The sequence below is a fragment of the Nomascus leucogenys genome, chromosome 9 (genome assembly GCF_006542625.1).
Source record: "Nomascus leucogenys isolate Asia chromosome 9, Asia_NLE_v1, whole genome shotgun sequence".
In the NCBI taxonomy this organism is placed as follows: domain Eukaryota; kingdom Metazoa; phylum Chordata; class Mammalia; order Primates; family Hylobatidae; genus Nomascus; species Nomascus leucogenys.
Window position 1 is genome coordinate 46,002,777 of NC_044389.1, and position 12,562 is coordinate 46,015,338.

General features: G+C 40.4%; 1 protein-coding gene and 1 pseudogene across 1 annotated transcript in view; both read right to left on the bottom strand.

Annotated features, from left to right (window-relative positions):
* The window catches only part of POLR2B (RNA polymerase II subunit B), a 55,109-nt gene that overhangs the window by 31,336 nt on the left and 11,211 nt on the right, over positions 1-12,562 (bottom strand). The window contains exons 3-7 of the mRNA XM_030818886.1: positions 11,582-11,732; positions 7,865-7,977; positions 7,516-7,735; positions 6,970-7,128; positions 2,682-2,846 (exon numbers count right to left, since the gene is read on the bottom strand). Coding sequence (XP_030674746.1) covers positions 2,682-2,846; positions 6,970-7,128; positions 7,516-7,735; positions 7,865-7,977; positions 11,582-11,732 — 808 coding nt within the window. The remainder of the gene's footprint in view (positions 1-2,681; positions 2,847-6,969; positions 7,129-7,515; positions 7,736-7,864; positions 7,978-11,581; positions 11,733-12,562) is intronic.
* On the bottom strand, positions 8,213-8,306 carry LOC115836842 (annotated as a pseudogene).

Genomic DNA, 12,562 nt, shown 5'->3' on the forward strand with positions numbered 1-12,562 from the left:
AGTTTTATGAAGTGAGTGCTTGACTCAGAGACTTGTAAAAATTGGCCTAAGCTTCCTAAGTGCTGAAAAAACCAACAGTAATACTCAAAAAGACAACATACATAAAGCATATCATATTTTTCACTTTACTACGAAAACTCCAGGTCAGGCCTGGGTGCGGTGGTTCACACCTGTAATCCCAGCACTTTAGGAGGCCAAGGTGGGTGAACCACTTGAGCTCAGGAGCTCAGCCTGGGTAACATGGCAAAACTGTGTCTCTACCAAAAATACAAAAAATTAGCCAGGCATGGTGGTGCACACCTGTGGTCTCAGGAGGCTGAGGTGGGAGAATTACTGGTGCCCGGGAAGTCGAGGCTGCAGTGAGCCGTATAATTTCACCACTGCACTCCAGCCTGGGTGACAGAGCGAGACCCTGCCTCAAATAAGAATTAGGCATATAACTACTGGCAAAGTCTGAAAGTAAAATCTAACCAGAACCCAATTTTCTCATGTAACCACACCAACAAATATTCAAATAACTAAAATATACTCCCTGTTCTAACTCTGTGACAAAGATTTAGCCTGCAAAATCTGTGACAAAGATTTCTCTGTAGTCTTAAGCACTCTGGACAATTTAAGACAATTTTAAGAATATCATTTACTGTTCAGACAAGGAGTATCAATGGAAAAAATTTATAAGGAACTGGACATTTAACCTCAAAAATCCTTCCCATAAAAGGTTCCCACAAAAATAGTAACCTTACAGTGGAGGTACCTAACAGACACCACTGTGAAGCGATCAAAGTTAACAGTACCATTAATGGGGCAAAATGACATCACATGACTCTGGCTGAGATGCCCTGGGAAGCACATAATATTACCTAAGTATGTTTTCTGCCAAAAAGTGCATAAATTGAATCTAATCATGGGGAAATATGTGAAAAACACAATTGAGGACAATTCTACAAAATAAATGGCCTGTCCTCTATAAACTTTGTTATGAAAGACAAAGAAAGGCCAAGGAGGCCAGGGACGCTGGCTCATGCCTGTAATCCCAGCACTTGGGAGGCCTACGTGGGCTGATCACTTGAGGTCAGGAGTTTGCAACCAGTTTGGCCAATATAGTGAAACCCTGTCTCTACTAAAAATACAAAAATTAGCCAGGTGTGGTGGCACGCGCCTGTAATCCCAGCTACTCACAAGGCTGAGGCAGGAGAATCGCTTGAAGCTGGGAGGCAGAGCTGAGATTGTGCCACTGCACTCCAGCCTGGGCGACAAAGCGAGACCTTGTCTCCAACAAAAATAAGGCCAAGGAAGGATTGTAAAAGACTAAAAAGACATACGATCAAAATGCGATGCGTTATTCTGAATTGAACTCTGAACTATAAAAGAGATTAAACTTGAATTACTACACACTATTAATGTACAGATCTTATTACTTAATAGTTTTCAATATTATCAGGACAACTGACAAAAATCTGAGTAAGATCTGTACATTAACAGTATTGTTGTAATCCTATCACTTTGGGAGGCCGAGGCGGGCAGATCACCTTAGGTCAAGCGTTTGAGACCAGCCTGGCCAACACAGTGAAACCCCATCTCTACTAAAAATACAAAAATTAGCTGGGCGTGGTGGCGCTTGCCTGTAGTCCCAGTTACTTGGGAGGCTGAGGCAGGAGAATCGCTTGAACCCGGGAGACGGAGGTTGTGGTGAGCCGAGATCGTGCCACTGTATTCCAGCCTAGGCAACACAGCGAGACTCTATCCCCCTGCCCCCCCCCAAAAAAACAGTATTGTATCTAAGTAAAATTTTCTAATTTAAATAATTATACTATGATTATTTCAGTGAATGTACCAATTCTTAGGAAATATACACTGAAGTCTTTAGGAGTAAGAGGCTATTGCCTGTAACTTACTCGCCAATGGTCCAGAAAAAAAATGTGTTATATATAGGAAGAATGAATAATAAAGCAAACGTGACAAAAGTAACAACTGTTGAATTTGGGTGAAGAGCATATAAGACTTTTATATATTATTCTTGCAACTGTTCTTATTTTGAGACAAGGTCTTACTCTGTCATCCAGGCTGGAGTGGGGAGGCATGATTAGGGTTCACTGCAACCTCCACCTCCTGGGCTCAAGCGATCTTACCACCTCAGCCTCCATAGTAGCTGGGACTACAGGCACACGCCACCATGCCTGGTTAACCTTTTGTATTTTTTGTAGAGACAGGTCTCCCTATGTTGCCCAGGCTGGTCTCGTGGACTCAAGTGATCCTCCCGCCCTGGCCTCCCAAAGTGCTGAGATTATAGGCATGAATCACCATAACTGGCCTTTTTGTAACTTCTCTGTAAGTCTGAAATTATTTCAAAATAAAAAGTTAAACAACAGGTATCAACTACTCATTTTCTCTTTTTACTAAATTGCACGAAGCTAGTGTGCTTCTGCAAGCTTCCTTACCAGTGTTCTTCTTGCTGCTGTCATTAACTCCAGCTGCCTCTGGTTTTCATGTCTACTTTACAACAAACTGTCAGATAAGAGACCCAGGCAGGGCTGAAAGCTTTCACTACACAGTAAATGGCAGGAGATTTGTGACAGCTAAATTACTCTTCAGAACCGCTTTCTACTGTTTTAAGGTTAGCAACAATCAGTAACTCTAAATTTCTTATAAAGCTCTGTGAATACATTTTGCTTTCACATTACCATTTCCATCATCTCTGGATCTTCAAAATCGTAAATAATATGTTCTAAAATATCTCTGTCAGACACAAAACCTAATGCTCTGAACACAATAATGATGGGAACTTCTTGCTTGATATATGGTAGAGTCGCCACAATGCGCTGACCAATAGCACTCTTCTTGGCACCCTAGAAAAATAAAGTACCATTAGAACATGAATATACAAAAGCTCACAGCAATGTAAAAACATCAAGAGAACTATTATATATATATATATTCTTTGTGCACATTTCAAAAGAAGCATGCCTCCCAATACTGTGAGGAACCTCCTATGACTGGTTTTCAAAACCACTGAAACAAGTATACTAATTTTACACACAGGCTGGTCATTTAGACCTGAGACAACTTCCATTCTTTCCTATCTGCCTGCCAAGATTCTCTCAGAATTACCCAATACTGTATTTGGAAATCACTTTTGGCTGCAAAAAAAATGCATACTGATTCCTCACCCTCCCCAACCTATCCCCCCTCCAAAAAATTAAACCTCTGGAAGAAAGAAATAGATGAGAGGTAAAAAAAAAAAAAAAAAAAGAGAGAGACAATATGGATAGACAAATATGGAAAAAAGCTAAGCACACAATGAAAAATAAATATTAAATCAGAGCTGGTCGGTGAGGCATTTCCTTGTCTCAGTGTTTCAAAACTAACAGCCCCTTTCACACAGCTTCTTTTTTCCAATTTCTCCCTCTTTAATTGTACACACATACAAAGACAAATTAAAAGTTACTAACCTATGACATACCTGACTTCTCAGTTTTAATCATATTTGTTTGCTTCAGTATTAATTTCACTCTATCTTCCCTTGGCCTCATAACCCTACATTATTATAATCCCTCTAATAACTTCTGTCATCTTCCTCCTCCCACCACAGGCCTCTTGCTTCAGAACTCCTCTCGTGGGCTTGTTCAGTAACAACTTTTCATAAATGACACCCAAATCTTTATCTTGATCTTTTTCTTGTACCCTCAGCCCCCATATCTCCAAATGCCAATTGGTTGTTTCTACCTGGACATCAATTATTCCATTTAGTCTATTATTTGTTTCATCATAGATCTTATCCCAGAACAAGCAGAACATTAAAAAACAGTATAGCCGGGCACAGTGGCTCATGCCTGCAATCCCAGCACTTTGGGAGGCCAAGGCGGGTGGATCACCAGAGGTTGGGAGTTCGAGATCAGCCTGGCTAACATGGTGAAACCCTGTCTCTACTAAATATACAAAATTAGCTGGGCATGGTGGCACATGCCTGTAATCCCAGCTACTCAGGAGGCTGAGGCAGGAGAATCACTTGAACCTGGGAGGCGGATGTTGCAGTGAGCTGGGATAGAGCCACTCCAGACTTAGTCTCCAAAAAAAAAAAAAATTTTTAAAGAAAAAAAAATGTCTACAACATGCACTCCCCAAAAATCTTATCTAAAACTGAACTTATTATGTTCTCTCCTATATCAGTTACTTGAAGTTCACCACTCTCCTGGAACCTCAGAATACAAACCGTAGTATCTTAATTGAGTCATCCTTTTATCTTATCAAACCTATCACCAAATCCAGATCATTTTCCTTTCTCTGTCTCTAATTAATTCATTTGGCTCAGAGTTGCCATGAGAGTCTCCCTAATATACTGTTTATGTCTTTGCTCTCTGTCATCCAGGCCGATGCCTCTCGACAAAGAATGCACATCACAATCACCTGGGGACCTCTTTCAAATACTTATACCTGGGCCCCATTCCACTCCCATTCCCACTATTGGGTCAGCAGATTTGGAAACGGGGCCCCTTTTGTACTTGGAAGAGTCTTAGGTTATTGATGTGAACCTTTAGTTAAGATCCACTAATCCAGATCCACCCTGATCATCTACTTGTCACTCACTATTCAACATACTCCATCCAGCTCAATTAGAGCTATCTTCCAGTGATTCTCCAAATACTCATCCCCACTCTCCTCTAATAAGAATGTCCTTCCAGTTTCTCTGCTTATATAAATCCATACCATCTTTCAAAGTGCAAGTCAAGTCCCATCTTCTCTATTAAGTTTCATGAACTAGTCAGGGGCGGGGGCTCATGCCAGCACTTTGGAAGGCCAAGGCAGGCAGGTCACTTGAGCTCAGGAGTTCGAGACCTAGGCAACACAGTGAAACCCTGTCTCTACTAAAAATACAAAAATTAGCCAGGTGTGGGGGAGCATGCCTATAATCTAACTACTTGGGAGGCTGAAGCACGAGAATTGCTTGAGCCAGGAGGTAGAGGTTGCAGTGAGCCGAGATCGCGCCACTGCACTCCAGCCTAGGCAACAGAATGAGACCCTGTCTCCAAAAAAAAAAAAACCTTTGCATGGACCACAACATACTAGTAACCTCATTCTCCTCCAAATTTCTATAAAACTGTTATATGTAATAGGTGTCATTTGGCCTCTGCACTGTGTCACTACCATTTAATGTCTAAAGCTTGTATTCCCAATAAAACCATTACTTTTTTTTTTCACTTTTTTTCTTTTTGGAACAGGCTCTGGCTCTGTCACCCATGCTGGTGTGCAGTGGCACCAATCTGGGCTCACTGCAACCTCAGCACTCAAGCCATCTTCCCACCTCAGCTTCCCGAGTAACCAGGACTACAGATGCCTGCCACCACATCCAGCTAATTTTTGGGTTTTTGTTGTTGTTGTTTTGCTAGAGAAAGTGTTTTGCCATGTTGCCCAGGCTGGTCTCACATCCCGGGCTCAAGCAATCCACTCACCTCAGCCTCCCAAAGTGTGGGATTACAGGCATGAGCCACCACACCTGGCCACCTTCTCAATAAGGATTGTGTGTTTTAATGATCTCTTAACAATACCCAGCAATGTTGTGCACATGGGAAGAATGCTTATCTTACAAATAAAATATTATGAAAAACATGCTTGAGGTGACAGGTATGCTAAGTACCCTAATTTGATCATTACACATTGTATACATGTATCAAAATATCACATTGCATCCCACACATGCATAATTATTAAATAAAATTGAAAATAAAATAAAGCCTTTTAAAAAATTACAAAAAACAAATGGAAACACCAGTTACCAAAAAACATTCACTCTCATTCACAAATAAAAACCATTTTAATTATTTAAAACACCTGGCCGGGCGCAGTGGCTCATGCCTGTAATCCCAGCACTTTGGGAGGCTGTGGAGGGTGGATCACGAGGTCAGGAGATCGAGACCATCCTGACCAACATGGTGAAACCCCATCTCTTCTAAAAAACACAAAAAATTAGCAGGGCATGGTGGTGCATGCCTGTAGTCCCAGCTACTCAGGAGGCTGAGGCAGGGGAATCACTTGAACCTGGGAGGCGGAGATTGCAGTGAGCCAAGATCATGCCATTGCACTGCAGCCTGGCGACAGGGCAAGACTCCGTCTCAAAAAAAAAAAAAAAAAAAAAAAAAAATATATATATATATATATATACACACACACACACACACACAAACTGAAATAGAGGTTTTCCAAGATAGCTGTAGAAATTAAATCAAGCAATCTGAGTAACAGAATTGGCATACAGCAAATATTTAAGAACTGCTAGCTACTACTAGATTCCATTATTATAGGCAACCTATGCTTATAACTATACCAATGGTCTGCAGCTTCTTAGCTGGTACCCAATGATTCCTGCCTCCTACTGTTGCCCTTGTAATACCCTCCTCAGTGTGAGCTGGACATACTGACTTGCAACCAACAAAAAGAACATGGCAAAAATGACAGGATGTTGCAACCACTTTTAAGTTATAAAAGACTGATTTCCACCTTGCTCGTACTCTCTATGGCTCTTTTTGCTTACTCTCTCTGAAGAAGCAAGCTGCTATGCTGCTGTCAGCTGCTATACGCAGAGGCCCACATGGCAAGGAACAAAGAAAGGCTTCCAGCCAACAGGGAGCAAAGACCTGAGATTCAGTCCAACAGCCAATGAAGAACTAAATCCTGCAGACAACCATGTGAATGACTCGAGATTATGGCAGCCCAGGGAAACACCTGATTGCAGCCTTGGGAGAGTTACTTGGCCAAAAGACCCAGCTAAGCTACACCCAGATTCCTGACTCACAGAAGCCGTGAGATGATAAATGTTGCTAGAGGAGTAATTTGTTACACAGCGATAGGTAAACAATACGATATATAACAACAACATGCTCCAGAAAAGCTTCTCTGGACCAAGAATGCAGTCTAGCAAATTTTAAAACAAAGCACAAAGGAATAAACCCAAATAACATCATATCCAGTCCATACCTGTCCTCCTCTTGCCAGCATGCTAACCCATATAGTACTGGTGGGTCGGGAAGAATTCTCCAGACATGATCTACACTCTCCTGTGTAGGCATATTTAGAATCCTTTTTGGCAAACACATAAACTGTGTTTGTTGCCATTTTCTCTTGGGCAATCAGAACCTATTTGGACAATAAGAAAGTTACAGCCATAAAATCCAAAAGATCACCGAAGAGAAAAGAGAGTAAAATCTGCATCTTAATTTAATCTGATCATATAGGCTCACTGAAATATTTAATTCTTCAACTTTACAAACTCCATTTTGCATAAATGCTTCATAGAAATACATAAACTCCAAAACTGACCAAAACTGACCAAATTTCCAGTGCATGTTATATACAGCTAAATAAAGCTTTGGTTAATATAAGTTTAGCTGTCATACCCTAAATAAGTCAACTGTCACTGCCAGGTTATCCTGCATGAAAATCTTTTTTTTTTTTTTCTTCATTTCAACTTTAAACTAAATTTTAACTACCATTTTGTAATTTTTTAAAATAATGTTACTATACCTTTTCTGATCCATTAATAATGAAATAGCCACCAGGATCCAAAGGGCATTCATTTAACTCACAAAGATCACGATCTGTCAAGCCATTCAAAAGGCAGTAAGTTGACCGCAACATAATTGGAATTTTTCCTATAAAAGTTTTCTGATGCTGAGTCTGAAGTTGTTCTTCACCTTCTTTAATGACTGTTTTTGTTATATCAACATAAAGCGGAGCAGAATACCTTTGAAAATAAAAGTAGATTACAGTTAAGCAATAGGGTATCTGTTAAAACAAATCCTCAGTGGTTAAAATTACATTTTCAGAATTCTATTTCACTATCTGCTGCTGACAAGGAAAAATTCTTTCTTACGTGAGATTCCTTAATCTAGCTTCATTGGGCATCATTGGTGAAGGAGCACCATCTCTTTCCCAATGGGTAGGCTTGGAAAGATAAATTTGTTCAAACTTCAGCAAATATCTTGGCTGAAATTAAACAAAAAAACATGAAAAGGGTAAATAGTTTTTCCATAAAAGTTTTAATGATTCCATTTTAATTGACATTAACATTTTAAGTAGAAGCAGCTCTACAAACCAGCAAAATTAATCCATTTTACTTAAATGGGGACTTCCCAAAGTCAATATCCATATTGCACAGACGCTAAGTTTTAAACCAAATCACTTTCTCTTTTTCCCTCTTTTCTTAAAAATTTTTTTTTCACATTAGACAGGTAATGTGCTAACAAGGTTTGTAACAAGGTTTAAGGAAGGCACATCTCACACCCAGTCATCACACTTATCAACTACAAAAGGATCTGCTAATTGCTTTAAGGCAGAAGACAAAAAGAGACTTAATATACTAAAAGTAAAGACTGTACACATCATGTGCTGAGTTTATATCAAACAGTTAAAATGGATTTACATTACTGATCTATATAGTTTCTTATGCCCTCTCCTTGGTAAGCATCATCAAAAATACAAAGTGACCAGAGAACAAAGATAACAAATCCAGACAACTAGAACTGTGCTCTAATCTAATCAATAGAACATTTTAAAAAATAAACCTAACTCTTCAATTAAACATACAAATTAATCTGTCAAAGGAGTAGAGTTAACAAAAGAAAAATTTTTTTTATTTTAAAAAACACACAAAATATCCTAATCATTCTATATAAAGGGCTGAGAACTTCCAACTCTGGCTGGAATATAGCTTAGTCCGTAGCAAAAAAAGAAATTTTTCAATTAAACATTCACTTGCTGCCTAATAAAACAAGATCCATGAGGACAACTTTCTAGAGATAAATGGATAGCGTACTTTTCTCTAAATCAAGTCCCAGAGAAGAAAACAGGAGTAAGCAGACGTTTTACTAATGATTAATTATTGACACTCAAGTCTCCCAAGCTGGGGTAGATAAAGGGCAAAGAGAACGGTGGTGATAACAAACCAAAGGGAAGCCAACCCTCTACTCCTTATCTGTGCCATCATCTAGTCTAGGTCATTATTATCTTAATCATAGGCTATTCTAAGATTTTTATCTCCTCCAGTCTCTTTTGTTTTGTTTTGTTTTGTTTGAGATAGGGTCTCACTCTGTCACCCAGGATGAAGTGCAGTGGCATGATCTCAGCTCACTGCAGCCTCCAACTCCTGGGTTCAAGTGATTCTCCTGCCTCAGCCTCCCGAGTAGCCGGGACTACATGCGTGCCACCAGGCCCGGCTAATTTTTGTATTTTTTGGTAGAGATGGGGTTTCACCAAGCTGGCCAGGATGGTCTCAAACTCCTGGCCTCAAGAGATCTGCCTGCCTAGGCCTCCCAAAGTGCCGGGATTACAGGCATGAGCCACCACATCTGGCCTCCTCTAGCCTCTTTCTATTCCAAGCAAGCATCACTTTCCAAAGTAACTTTTCTAAAATAATGCTTTATGTATATTCTTTGACAGTCTCTCAGTAATTCCTCATAACATCCAATGACATTCAAAGCTTTCAACAATCGGGTTCTATCTTATCTTCCTAATGCCTATTAAAAATAGAGAAGCCCTGTAATCCCAGCACTTTGGGAGGCCAAGGAGGGCAGATCATGAGGTCAGGAGATCGAGACCATCCTGGCTAATACAGCGAAACCCTGTCTCTACTAAAAATACAAAAAAATTAGCCAGGTGTGGTGGCGGGCGCCTGCAGTCCCAGCTACTAGGAAAGCTGAGGCAGGAGAATGGCGTGAACGCGGAAGGCGGAGCCTGCAGTGAGCGGAGATCGCGCCACTGCATTCCAGCCTGGGCAACAGGGCGAGACTCTGTCTCAAAAAAAAAAAAAATAGATAAGCCAAAATCACATACTGATCAATGTGGTCCCCATCCCATCCCCAGCCTAAATACACCAAGTATTTTCTTTCTTTTCTTTTTTTTTTTTTTTTTTTTTGAGACAGAGTCTCAACCTCTCGCCCAGGCTGGAGTGCAGTGGTGCCATCTCAGCTCGCTGCAACCTCCGTCTCCCATGTTCAAGCAATTCTCCTGTCTCAGCCTCCCTAGTAGCTGGGACTATAGGCGCCTGGCACCACACCCGGCTAATTTTTGTACCTTATTAGTACAGACGGGGTTTCACCATATTGGCCAGGCTGGTCTCAAACTCTTGACCTCAGGTGATCTGCCCGCCTCGGCCTCCCAAAGTGCTGAAAATATAGGCACGAACCATCGCGCTGGCCACACCAAATATTTCCTTGCTGAAACGACTAAGCACCTTTTCTCTTCTAAGAGAGTTCTTCATAGTAAATTTAAGTCTCTTCTATCTTTTCTACTAAGCTCTGATAACTAGGTGTTAGAGATCTCCTCCTCTTTTAGTACTTCTGTTACTGGCACGTTGAATTTGCTATGTTATATTGTTATCTGGCTTGTTATACAAAGACCATGAAGAAAAAAATGACCCAACAAGCCAGGTGCAGTGGCTCATGCCTATAATCTCAGCACTCTGGGAGGCTGAAGCAGGTGGATCACTTGAGGTCAGGAGTTGGAGATCAGCCTGAGCAACATGTGAAACACCATCTCTACTAAAAATACAAAAAAATGCCGGGCGCGGTGGCTCACGCTTGTAATCCCAGCACTTTGGGAGGCCGAGGCGGGAGGATCACGAGGTCAGGAGATCGAGACCACGGTGAAACCCCGTCTCTACTAAAAATACAAAAAATTAGCCGGGCGTGGTGGCGGGCGCCTGTAGTCCCAGCTACTCGGAGAGGCTGAGGCAGGAGAATGGCGTGAACCCGGGAGGCGGAGCTTGCAGTGAGCCGAGATTGCGCCATTGCACTCCAGCCTGGGCGATAGAGCAAGACTCTGTCTCAAAAAAAAAAAAAAAAAAAAAAAAAAGAAGATAAGCTATACAGAAGAGAAACTGATCAGGCTAGAAACAATGAACTCTCCCTGTGTCTAGCTCTATTTTGGGGGCTTTCCCTACCTCACTTTGTTTCTCAGTTTTCCCTGTCTCTCAAAGTCCAATATGTTCCAACAGCTGCCTCTCAACTTCTCTAAAACTGGGACAGTCATTATTTTGGACTACATACTTCTTATAATCACTTATATAAAACCAAATTATAAAATTATACCCTTAGCATGATTTTAACAATGCTAAAAAACCTGCATTATGTGAGCAAAAGCTACAAGAAGCTTAATAAAGATGGCTGATATGTTTGGGCGATTTTCCTTTCTTATCTCATATGGTTATAATAATGTACTTCATGCAATACATAAAATCAGATGAAAATTCCTTCAAACATTTTTTATTATTTTTACACTGTGAGAGAAAAAAGTGGGGTTATCTATCTAAAGCAATGTGACCATCTCTGGCTCACTTCTCTTATTTGCTCATATTTCAGAGTCCTCTCTTCCCAGCTATTCAATACCTACTATGTGAATAAGGATGGGATAACTTGCAAAAAAACACACCTCTTCATTAGAAAGAATAAATCAGAAAGTGACTGACGGTGCTGTAAGTACTTTGCTAAAAGCTCCAACTGACTTTTTTTAACCTTTAAGCCAGGTAAGAGAAGGGCTAAAATTTCAAACAAATACTCTTCTTGTACCTGTGTAACTATTAGAACTATCTTACCGGTTCTTCAACTTCTCCACTAGCATGCTGAGCTTCAGCCTGTAGGTCTATAGGAGGAGCGTCTTCCACAATTCTTTGAACAGACATCTGAATAAACTCATCAAAAGAATCCAGCTGTTGTCTGACCAAGCCTTTCTCATCAAAATAGGAACTGGGAAAATATTTGAGTTCAGTCAGTTGCAACTCAGTGATAATTTCTAGCATAATTCCCCATTTTCATTATTCAACAAACAGTCATAAAATACCAACCATTATATGTCAACCACTAAACAAGACAATGAGGTATCTTAAAAAGGATGAAACCGGGCATATTTTCTTTGTAGAACTTATTATTTGGGGAAAAGCAGCTTTTATTTGGGGGGAAAATACTTAAAGCACGATATAAGAACTATAAGGATCCCAGCTCCTGGGAGGCCAAGGCAGGAGGATTGCTTGAGTTCAGCCTGGGCAATGTAATGAGACCTCATTTCTACAAATAAGAAAAAAATTAGCCAGGCATGGTGGCATGTGCCTAGATAGTCCCACGTACTCAAGAGGCTGAGGTAGGGGGATCACTTGAGCCCAGGAGTTTGAGGCTGCATTGAGTCATGATTGCATCATTGCACTCCAGCCTGGGAGACAGCGAAACCCTGTCTCAAAGAAAAACAAAAAACTTTATGTCCTTTATGGACAAATTTTATTCCACCTCTTTGAAATATTTCTTGACAAATGTGTCAGGAGAGAAAACTAAAGAAAAGTCAAAGATAACAATAAGAACTTTCATTTGAATAGGAGGGAGGGTAGTGATATTAATGACTAAAATAATGCATGAAAATGCCAACTTTAGGTTACAGATCATTAGTTCTATTTTGAATTGTTAAAGGTAGGATAAGAAGAGTAAGTCTTTACATAAAAATACTCAGCAAAAGACTGGTGATAAAAATGCAGCATGGCTGAGAGATCTGCAATCTAAAAAGTAGACATTATTTTTATAAGGAACAG